This window comes from Aegilops tauschii, chromosome 6 (assembly GCF_002575655.3).
Source record: "Aegilops tauschii subsp. strangulata cultivar AL8/78 chromosome 6, Aet v6.0, whole genome shotgun sequence".
Lineage (NCBI taxonomy): Eukaryota > Viridiplantae > Streptophyta > Magnoliopsida > Poales > Poaceae > Aegilops > Aegilops tauschii.
Window position 1 is genome coordinate 464101513 of NC_053040.3, and position 11052 is coordinate 464112564.

General features: G+C 49.8%; 1 protein-coding gene and 1 pseudogene across 1 annotated transcript; one reads left to right on the forward strand and one right to left on the reverse strand.

Moving 5' to 3' along the window:
• Positions 1-1801: 1801 nt before the first annotated feature.
• LOC120967179 (uncharacterized) lies at positions 1802-5141 on the reverse strand. The gene is made up of 4 exons (XM_040393787.1): positions 4886-5141; positions 3338-3471; positions 2896-3045; positions 1802-2666 (listed from the first exon to the last, which is right to left on the reverse strand). The coding sequence occupies exons 1-4, from the start codon at positions 5139-5141 to the stop codon at positions 2082-2084; spliced, it is 1125 nt and encodes a 374-aa protein (XP_040249721.1). The 3' UTR covers positions 1802-2081.
• A 905-nt stretch (positions 5142-6046) lies between these two features.
• LOC109750181 (uncharacterized) lies at positions 6047-7289 on the forward strand (annotated as a pseudogene).
• Positions 7290-11052: the final 3763 nt, after the last annotated feature.

An 11052-nucleotide genomic window follows, 5' to 3' on the forward strand; every position in this document is an offset into this window, starting at 1 on the left:
CTGCCTATTCCTTTACCAAACATGGACATGATTTAGGCATGGAGAATTTGAAAAAAGAAAGTTTAGAAGCTTGGCAGTGGTTGTCACAGATACCAGAGCATACATGGGCTAGGTATAAAATGGACACTGTATGCAAAACAGACCTGTTAGTAAACAACCTTAGTGAGGTTTTCAATAGAATGATATTGGATGTTAGGAAGAAACCAATCAGGACTATGTTAGAGGGCATAAGAACAAAGCTGATGATTAAGTTTCAGAAGATCAGAGAGAAGACAGAGACATGCAGATGGGAAATCACACCTACTTATTCAGAGATTTTAGAAGAGGGGAAGAAGTGGGCTAAATATTGTGAAGCATACATGGCAGGGCCAGGAATATGGCAGGTCACTAGTAGCTCTGAAAACACATATTGTGTTAATTTGAACAATGAGACCTGTGACTGTAGGAGGTGGGACATGACAGCTGTCCCCTGTAGTCATGCCATTGCTGCAATGCCGAAAGTGAAGATACACCCTGAAGACTATGTTTCTGCTTTCTTCAAGAAACCCATGTATTGTGAAACATATAAGCACATAATATTCCCTGTGCCAGGTCCTGACCATTGGCCTCATACACCTGGTGATGATATTTCTCCACCTGTTTTTAGAGAAAAGAAAGGTAAAAAACAAACTGCCAGGAGGAAAGGCCTGTTTGAGGTGCCAGCTAAAAAGGATACTTCTAGGATTGGTACAGTGACATGTAGCAACTGCAAGAAGCAAGGGCACAGGATCAACAATTGTGGTGTCCCTTTGAAACCTAAGTTCCAGATGAGGCTGAACAAGCACCAGGTATGTCCATTCATTCCATTGTTACATTCATTGCATTGTTACATTCATTTCATTTGTAGGAAAATAGTTCTAACTAATATTGTTGTGTAGGTAACTAGCTGAAGTGGTTGAACTACTCTGTATGCAAGTGCACTGTTTGATTTGGTTTGTCATAACACTGCCTCACTAAGTACTTGATGTTGTACTGTTTGATTTGGTTTGTAATATGGTACTTTATGTGGATTCTGCACTTGTCTGCAACTTCAATTCATCTGCAACTTTTATCTATATGTGGATTCAACACTTGATAAATTGATGGTGCTGCTGACCAAGTGCATACATTTATTCAGAAACATCCAAATGCATACATTTATTCAGAAACATCCAAATGTTACATAGATAGAAAGATAGTCTCATAGATTACATCCAAATCTCACAAATACTACCAAAACTATCTCTCAAATTGACTTACAGATAGCTAGAAAGATAGATTACATCCAAATCTCACAAATATCAGTCATAGCGCTCAAAGAAACGGACCCACTTGGCCCTAGTTGCTGGATGAGGAGCCATGACTGCCCTCATCCTTGCCCACCTAATTATCTCCATGAATGACCTTCCCCTGCCGCCAGTGAAAACCAGCTCTAGTTCTTCATCATTGCACATCTCCAGTACCTTGTCGGAGAGTCGGCGGTTGAACTCCTCTTGCTGCTCATCCTGGGCCGCCTCTAGTGCCCTCTGCCTGCGCCGCCTCCTCCTCCTCTGTGCTGCTGCTGCTGTCCTAACCTCCACAGCCTCCCCCTCTTCCTCTGTGACATCTCCCATGTCAGGATCCATCTGTGGTTTTCTTTTGGGTGGCGGCTGGTGGAGTAACTGGGAAAGGGTGGGGGTGGGGAGGGGTTTATATTGACAGATGGATGGGGTTGGGTTTAGCAGGCCTAGGGTTGCATTTGGTCAAAGACTAGTGGGCCAATAAGCCCAAATACCCACAGAAATAATATTAGTAGGCTAACAAATAACATATAAAAGATATAAGATCAAGTTGAACACTTAATAGCATACATTCTACATTTCCACAACTTAGTAGCATAAGAGATCCATTTGCACTACTTAATAGGTGATCCATTACAACTTAACAACATAGGAAATAAGGTTCTTGCACTAGGTTAAACTTCACATTCCCCCAAAATGTACACCCATAATCACTTGCAGTCATGCCAGGCCACATCCTTATATAAAGGCCTTTGGATGTACTTACTTCACCAAGATCAAGCTTCAAGACTCAAGGATGGCCTTGATTTGCTCTAACTTCTCCTTGCTGCCATACCCTTCTTTCAGCAGCTCAGCAACCACAAGCTCAAGCTTTGCCTTCTCCTTCTTAAGAACATCTCTGTCAACTTCAACAGCCTTCATAGCCTTCCTGGTGTTCTTGATGATATCAGCTTGGCTCTGCAAAATGCACCTCTGCTCTTTTGCAAGTTTGAGCTTTTCCATCTGCACCTCCAACATAGCTTTCTCATCTAACTCCTTCTTCTTCTTCTCAAGTTCTTCCTCCTCCACTTGTTTCTGGTACACCTTCTTGTCCACCCTACCATCCTGCCAATCAAACATCTTGGATACATCATCAACAAGCTTGGTGTACTCAATGCAAAGCTTGTCATTTTCAGTCCTAAGCTTGGCCAACTCCCTTTCATGTTCACTCTTAAGCCTGGCCAACTCCTTCTCAAACTTCTCCTTGTCCTGTACCCTTCCAAAGTTCTGCTCATGGAACATCTCCCATAGTTTGCACAAACATCTCTGAAGAACAGTTGGCCAAGGCCCATCAACCCACTCTACAACACCACAATTCACACCATTTTCCTGCATTTGTAAATGTGATAAGACTATGGCCCCACTCTACAACCTACTTGATAAACTTGAGATTTTCTAACTATGAATAACATAAATGAGATATGATAAGTTATTACAATGCCATGATTAAGTTACCAAAGTGACAAAAATACATATGTGACTGTCATATCAAACAAAATGCTGCATCATATCAAACATCACTGAACATCCATAACATAAAACTTAATGGGCATCTAACCTGGACTGGGCAGCCATAGAAACGCCTTCCTGTTACAGGCCCTTCAAAAGCAACACGCTTAATAGGCCTCAGTTGGTGCAGAATGCACTTGGGATGAGCAAGCTCAAGTTGGCCACAGAAAAGGGGCTCCACAGTGGTGTCTCGTTCCTCCTGCAACCATAATAACCAACAAACACTGGTTTCAATCTCCACTCAATACCAGAATCAACAAGCACTGTTCTTTAAACCTGATCACTAAAAAATCTCCAAATCAGCATGAACCCTAACACTGTACAGAGATGAACCCTAGGTTACCTCAATCCTACAATCAAACCCCACCCTCACTAATCAAGAACAGTATCACACACACAACAACAACACTACACTCAGCAACATCCATGGCTAGAGCCTAGGGCTACTAGCACCTAACCCTAACCCTAACCCTAGGTGGCAAAGAACTTACCATAAGTCCCATGTCCATGCTGACAACCTCGCACTCCTCCTCCGAGCTGGTTTCCTCGTCATTCCAGGAAGGCATTGCGGCAAGGAGGTCGACGGCCACCGGCCTCGAAGACGGCGAGCGGCGGCGAGCTCGTACTGGAGCAGAGGAGTGAGAGCAGGGGAGTGAGAGCAGGGAGTGAGCGAGCGAGCACGAGAGCGCCCGACCGACCGAGCGGTTATTTAACCCAGTTCCGACCGGGCCGGTCGGCTAACGGCCGTTAACGGCCGCGCCGTGAGCGCGCGTGGCCACGTGGGCTGACAGATGGGCCCGGTCCGTCAGAAAACGGGTTAAATCGCTAGTCACCGCGGGTTTGGGTTTTTTGAAACAGCGGACCGCGCGTTCGGTAGCTTTCTGAGAAAAATTAAAAAGTGGTAGTTTTTTGGAACCAAAGCCTGTAAACTAGTAGTTTTATGCTATTTACTCTGACCATGACAGCTATATACCCTTCTATTCTGTCTGGCAGTTTACACAACGAAACATCACATTCCAATATGACTGCATTGATGAATGTGAAGAAGCTCGTTGTCCGGGGTCTACTGGATGAGCTCCGTGGGTGAGGAGGAGGACAATAGGGCGTAGGTCTCGGGGGCCAAGATAGAGAAGCGTGTGGAGAAGTTGATGGCCAACTAGGACGAGGAGACGAGGATGGACGGAAATAAGGAGGCATGGGACGAATATAATAATGTTTTTCATTCCAACGCGCAGGCATTTGTATAAGGCTTAGAGCATCTATAGCCGGACATGGCAAATCCGGCCCCTCAAACGCCCGCCGAGGAGGACACGTCCGCGGTTACTAACCGGGCACGCCTCATATGTTGGCTTCCAGACCTGCGTCCCTCATATCCGAAACCTCAAGCCCATGCCACCCATGCAATGCTACTTATAAACACAATCAACTAGCCGGATTATCATTGCATCGCCGGACAAAAGCACAAAGTTCATTGAAGGTTCATCGGTGGACAGTGCAAATTCATACTACAAATACTTAGAACATAGATAAAACATAAATAAACATGGAAGTGGAGGAAATCACCATTTCCTCGCTGGCCCCTTCCCCTTCGGGTTGTAGGCGCGGCTGTGCCCCTCCTCCACGTAGGCATCGACGTTCGAAGGTGCATCGTCGACCGAGCTAGAGGTGGAGCCGTCCATCAGGCTGGAGTCGGAGTTGCACCTTTTGCCCAACAGCCTGCGGAGCAGGCGGTCCTGCTCCTTCGCATGGCGGTCCGTCTTTGCCTTCGTCGCCGCCTTCTTGTTTGCCTCGCCCTCCGACAACTCGATGGCGAGTCGGAGCGCCTTGGCATTCTTACGACGTAGATGTCGCGCATCCGTCTCCGTCGTTGTGAGAAAGCGGCGAAGGTCCGATGCGAGGAGCGTGGCCTCGGGATCGACCGGCGCGCGAACATCCCCTCCCCCGCCGCCGCCCTCTCCCTCGCCCGTTGCCGCTCATGTTGGGCTGCTCGTGCCCGTCGGCCCCGGCAAGGGCACAGGGACCCAGCGGTGGCCGGGTACCACTTCCGGAGCAGAGCTGAAGGAGCGGAGCGGCCAGAGCTGCCGCTGGGCAGGACGGGCCGGCGACGTTGTCGCGCACTGGCGAAGTAGAACCGCCACTGCCGGGTCCGCCTTGGTCGAGCTGCGAACGCCTCAACTCAATGCGGAGGGCGACCTCCTCCACACCGCCGTGCTCCGCTTCGCGCATCATGCTTGCCCAGTCGTCGTCGTAGCCGGAATCCCCACCAGGGCTAGCGCTGCTTTGGTCGCCCGCCATTGAATGGGTTCGGGGATCGGAAGTGGATTGTCCAGAGAGGGGACTGAAGTGGACTGCGGTCTATGGTTTTCCGGATGAGGATATTTGTGAGGCACGCGTGGGCTAGGCTGGGCCAAGCCGACGTGGCGGACACGCCCGGGCCGCCAAATTTGAACTAGATATGAGGGACGCCGGATAGTCCGGATGTTTGAGGACGGTTTAAAACGCCCGGCTGGGTTTGGTTTTTCACGACCGATCAGTGACCAGGCCGTCCGTCTAGACATTTGGCAACGGTTTGGGGTGGCCGGTTGTAGATGCTCTTAGGGTAGGTCGATGAAACTGTGTCTATGGTGGTGTGGTTTGGGCTGTGGGAGATTTCAGTTTGCTTGGTGCGGGCATCTTTTCTTTTCCCCGAATTGGCGCTGGTGTGACATACTGTACGTACGCATGCTTGTGGGTCTGGCGGTTTTTCCAAAAAAAAAAAAGTCAAACTAACCAGCCTCCAGATTGTAACCGACTCGGACTCCGATCGAGAAGAACCTAGCTTGCGCCTATAACTGACTCCAGAGTCCAGACACCGGAGTAGATTCGGTCAGAGGGTGTCTATTCCACGAAAAAAGGAAACTACTAAAATCAATCGAACCGGCCGGCCTCCAGATAAGTTTGTAGCCGACCCCGACTCCAAGTCCCATCGAGGTGACCCCCAGCTCTGCAGCTCCCACCTATAAGTACTTACGAGTCAAAGAACAAGAGCACGTGTATCCTCTCGCCACCGCCGCCGCTGCCGCCTCAGTTTTGTGTATTCGATCGACGGAACGAAAAGCCCGCCCGCCCCCGCGATCGATCAGTGGAGTGAGACGATGGAGGGCAAACCAGCGAGTACGGAGACGCAAACGCCCATGCGTCCGGACGGTGCCGACGAGGAGATGGCTCATGAGGCGGAGAGATTCGCTACGTACATAGTTACTGGGAGTCTGCATGGAGCAGAACCTGCGGTTTCTTCATAGACCAAAGTGAGTATATAGTAACTAACAAATCGCATCGTTTACTTTAGCTAGTACTATAGGTCATGCATGCCAGATCACCCCAGCTGTGTACTGTACTTAATTTGCTGTTTATTGATTGACACTTGCTTCACCTTTCTACAGCTGCGTTGAGTTCCATGCAATATACACACTACACCCCCGGACGCATCCCAACCAATAGTGCCGGGTCAACCCCGGAGACCTTGCAGATCTTCTCCATCAAGCTCCCGGAAATAGCTGGTGGCCTTAAGTGGCCATTGTCTGTGTATGGCGTGGTTGCTGCCCGTGACATCGTGGATCACAACCGCAACATTCTCTTCTCCTGCATTAGGAGCCAGGCCCAGGAATTGAAACATGATGTATGTATTGCTACTATCTTTTGATTTTCCTTTTGAGATTGTGTGCCCCCCTACCTTAGTCCTCTCTTGTTGATTAAAATATATTCACTGATGGTGCTTGCAGGATCCTTTTTTGCGATTGACTGGGCCAACCCGTGCAATTGTGTGTTCGGACACGGTCGAATTTGAAATCCAACTGAAAGTAAAAGGTACAACACAGTCTCAAGATGAAGCATTGATCAGATGTGCACGCGATTGCAATGGAGGATTTGGTCATGGTGTATCTACAGTTTGCTATAAGAACTCTCGCTGCACACTTGAGTTATGTTTGCAGCGAGTTGCTCAAACGGTCCAGGCCACTATCTTGGGTATCCAAGTTGTGAAAGGGTCATGGCCTTTTGAATATGGTGCACGAGTTGATTGCTCCTCGCTATCAGGTGAAATTGTAAACACTGATGCTGGACTTGCTCGTATTATTAATCCCTCGATCGTCTAGCCAAATTGTGCTGCTTGATTCAAAAGATGGAGCAAAACTGAAAGGTTTTGATGGTTACCTGCATGTGTGGAGGCAAGTTGTCTCTGTAGGAACCAGAGGAGAATTGGGCGTTGAGATACAAGCCTACTCCAAATCTGGCGATATCGCTACATGGGGTCATGTTAGTTTCATGACCAAATTTTGCAACATAAGTCAGGAGAAATGTTCCCTTGATGGCGCTGAGGTGTTGATTACTGTTGCTTGGTCCCTAGTCCCTACGGAAAGGTGTTTAATCATGGATGATGGAAGCCGCAGAGGGAATCTTGTTTGAAGCTAGAAGATATCAGTCAGGAAAGACTAAAAGGAGAGAGCAAATCAACAGAACACCAATCAAACCCTTACTCAAAGTAAGAGTATAACTTATTAGAGGTTGTTAGTATATCTTTATTTGTTAGCTATGTAATTTGACCAACTATTTGTGTACAAACTGTATTGCATAGATTGTGTGCCAGTGCTACTCCACCTCTATTCAAAGTAGGGTGTGTGTGGCACAACATGTGCCTTAACTAAGAAATCAATCAATCAATCTTGTTTAACAAGCGATTCAGGCACGTCAGACCGCCCTTGTATAATGCAAAAGGGGAGATGTCTTTTTTTTTTTTCACGAAACTTCGGCAGGGATGCCACCGAGCTACTTAATTTGCTGCTTATCAAGTTATATTGTAATTTCCGTGAATTGTTCTTTCTTTGTACATTACAATAAAATGTTGTATATATGATGGCACTTATGATGATTAATTAGTGAAGTTGCCCGCCTTTATCTTGCTGCCATATGCATGCGTTGTTTTTCTAGCTAATTACGGGAAAGGAAGGATGCCACATTTGTAGCACTACATCTTGAGATCTGGTTGACAGATGATGTTTTTGGACATTCAGGTGAACTGCATTGGCGACAACCGTATAGGATTACCCGACCGACCCCGCGTCGCTCTTGTAGGAGCGAATCGGGGGGTGGGGGGTCATTGGCCATCGCCGGCGCTCTTTCCCGCTCCCCTTTCACTCGTCGCCATCGCCTCGCCACAGGACCGCCGGTGATAGTTGCAGTGAGGATCTGGTCGCACCGTCCTTCTGCGGGGGGCTCTGAAATCATGGTGGCGGCCTCAGGTGATGGTGCATCGCCGGCTTCGCAGCTAGCGGGAGCCTCTGGTTCTGGCCGACGGCCTTGGCTGCACAGGCATCGAGGTCAATGCCCCCCGCCACGATGTCCCATGTTGCTCGCGTGCGCCCGCAAGAGATGGCAGAGGCCTTAGATGAGGATCGAAGGCATGTGGGTCGTGGGGCTTCCGCCGGTTTGGCGGCGCCACCCTGCTGATCCGACGAGGTGGCTCCGCTCGAGATTCGTGGCTAGAAGACTGCGGCGCACCTTGTTGGTGCTGCCGGGATGGTCGGCCTAGGGTCATGGGTGCTGCAGCGAGGAGGTCTGTGGCGCCTTGGTTCCTGTTCGCCAAAAAATCTGCCTTTTGTACTCCTAGATCCAGCCATGTCGGCCTCGGGGCCGACGGGCCTCAATAGGGGTCTCTTCGGCAAGAGAGCAATCAGAAGTGGTGTTCTTCATCATCGTTGTTGATCCGTCTGGTGACCACTCCAGCCTACAGCTGTGGCCTCGCTGTGGAATGCGGCGATCACCGAAAGGTTTTCATGTGGGTTTCTCCCTCCAGATCTGGTGTTTGCCTTGGGCCATGAGATGCAATGTCTGGACCACGGCTTGACGCAGAGGGTATAATTGTGCAAGGAGGGCGGGTCATCGCATGTAGATGCTGGGATCGCAAAACATTGATTGCAGTAACACATGATGGACTTCGAGGTTGGTGCTACTCGTGCACCCGGTCTCGAGCTCCAGGGTGAAAACCTAGGTCATACCTGACAGTGATGATGTTTTTACATCATTACCTTTTTAAAGGCATTGCTCAGATATGCTTAAATTGGTTCTTCAGGGTGAGAACCTAGAATCTGGCCTTTGATAATTGGATCTGGTGACAACAATGCTTAAGCATCGCTCCCTTTCTGAAGGCGTTGCCATTGAAAAATCTTGTCGTACTTGTGGTGTCATGAGATGTTTGGTGCGAATATGGTCATTGATGTAGTTTGTTGATCGCGGATTTGATCGCTTCGGAGTTTTTCTCCTTTCCCTCGCTTAGGCATAACCTTGATCTTTTATGACGTTGTTATTTGTCGGCGTGTTTTTTATGTGTGTTTGTGTTGCTCGTGTGCATCATATCTATGTAGAGGCCGGGTGTGTGCTCATTGTGCTCATTTAGTTTGTATTATCTTGATGCTTTATTTTGTGTCCATAAAATCAACCCTTTGTATGAAAAAACTTGATCGATATGTACTCATCTCTTTCCAGAGTACAAAAAGAGACGGATTTCGGATGTGTGATTATTGTGTTTGTTTATCTTGATGCTTCATTGTGCACCAAGATTCATGCGCTTGATCCAACGACGGGCACCACATTGCCTGCGAATTGATGTCATTGTGTTTGTATTATCTTATGCGAGAGGGTCCACGTTCAAAGCGCTAATCCAACGAGACTAGTTGATTGGCGTCGCGCTGGTCCGACGGAACGTACGATATATAGGGATCCTAATCCTAGTAGTTCTTCGATAATTATGCCAACTATTTTGTGTCCAATCCGGAGGCGGACTCTGGAAAGAAACGATTTATATATTGTTTGCAGATCGTTCGATTGAACGTGGAGTCGATCGATCGAGCCATGGCCGCCGCGCAGCGCTACCGCACACGGCTGTTTGTGGCGGCGCCGGACGACGGTGAAGGAGGCTACCTCCTCTTCAGCCTCGACCTCAACCGTCTCTTCTCCTCCCAGGAGAAGCCCCAGCCCCAGGCCGACGCCGACTGCCCGCCGCCGCCGCTGCCGCTGCTCAGCCTGCCCGACCCCGTCGCCTGCTTTAAGAGAATCCACTCCAATGAGTATATGGTGTTCTCGGACTCTCCGTGTGGCGACCTCATTGCCGGCATCGGCGCCAACGGGCGGACCCTGCTCTACGACGGCGCCGCCTTCACCCGCGGCCCCGACATGATCTCCCCTAAGCATTTCGTGTTCTTCCTAGTCCCCGTGCGCCGCCGCATGTTCTTCGCCATCACCGCCTACCCCGAATACGACTCGGGACCCCAGTTCGAGGCTCTCCAGCAGCAGCCGAGCCCTGGCGGCAGCAGCCGCTGGGCCTGGAGCGCCGTCCCGGACCCGCCGGGCCTCGCCTGCCGCCGGGCGGAAGTCAAGGCCTACTTTGTGTCGGGTGCGCGCGTCTGGGTATCCGTGCGGTACCAGGGCACCTACTCCTATCACACGGGGCGCCGCCGGTGGCGTGCGGAGGGCGCCTGGGAGCTGCCCATCTACCGGAGGGGCGTGCTAGTTTCGGACTTCCTCGGCACCGGCCGGCGGCTGCTCTTCGGCTTCCGTGCTTTAGATAAGTATGACAATGAGAATCCCTTCTGCGCCGTCGACATGGACGCCAGTCCGCCAGCGGTCGTCGCGACCTGGCCGGAAACATATCCTGCTAAGCAGCTGTGGCGTGCTGGATATGGAACATGCGGGCAAATGGCCCAGGTCGGGTACTATGGAGGTGGTAGGTTTTGCCTCTGGGTAGCCAATCACGACAACAGCAAGAAACAGCGACGCAGCATTCTCAGTTTCATGGCTGTCCAGCTCTCCCCGGAGCTGCTCCTGCTGGAGCGCCAACTCACCGACTACATGCTACCCATAAGCTCGCGCTATTTTGGTGCTGATGTAATAATGTAGCCAACTCAGAACAGACTAGGCAAGTAGGCAAAGATACCCTGCTCGGGCGACCGGTGGTGTGGGGCTCCAATTCTACTCAAATTTTTTTCACCATAGTGGAATGCATCAAGCTTTGGCGTAGATTCTTGTTGTCTTCTTGGGTGGCGAGGCTAGTCTTTCTCGCCGTCCGAGCGGACAGCAAGATTTGTGTCAGACACTTTAGACATTAGTAGAAATAGGGCTTACGTTCGGGCCAGATAAGCCCATTAGTCCCGGTTCAGTCACGAACCGGGACCCA

Coding starts and splice junctions, on each gene's coding strand:
- LOC120967179 (XM_040393787.1), bottom strand. CDS start 5,141: ATGGCGGGCGACCAAAGCAGCGCTAGCCCTGGTGGGGATTCCGGCTAC. Junction 3,046..3,337: donor GCATGGACATGGGACTTATG/GTAAGTTCTTTG, acceptor TTATGGTTGCAG/GAGGAACGAGACACCACTGT. Junction 2,667..2,895: donor TCTATGGCTGCCCAGTCCAG/GTTAGATGCCCA, acceptor TTACAAATGCAG/GAAAATGGTGTGAATTGTGG.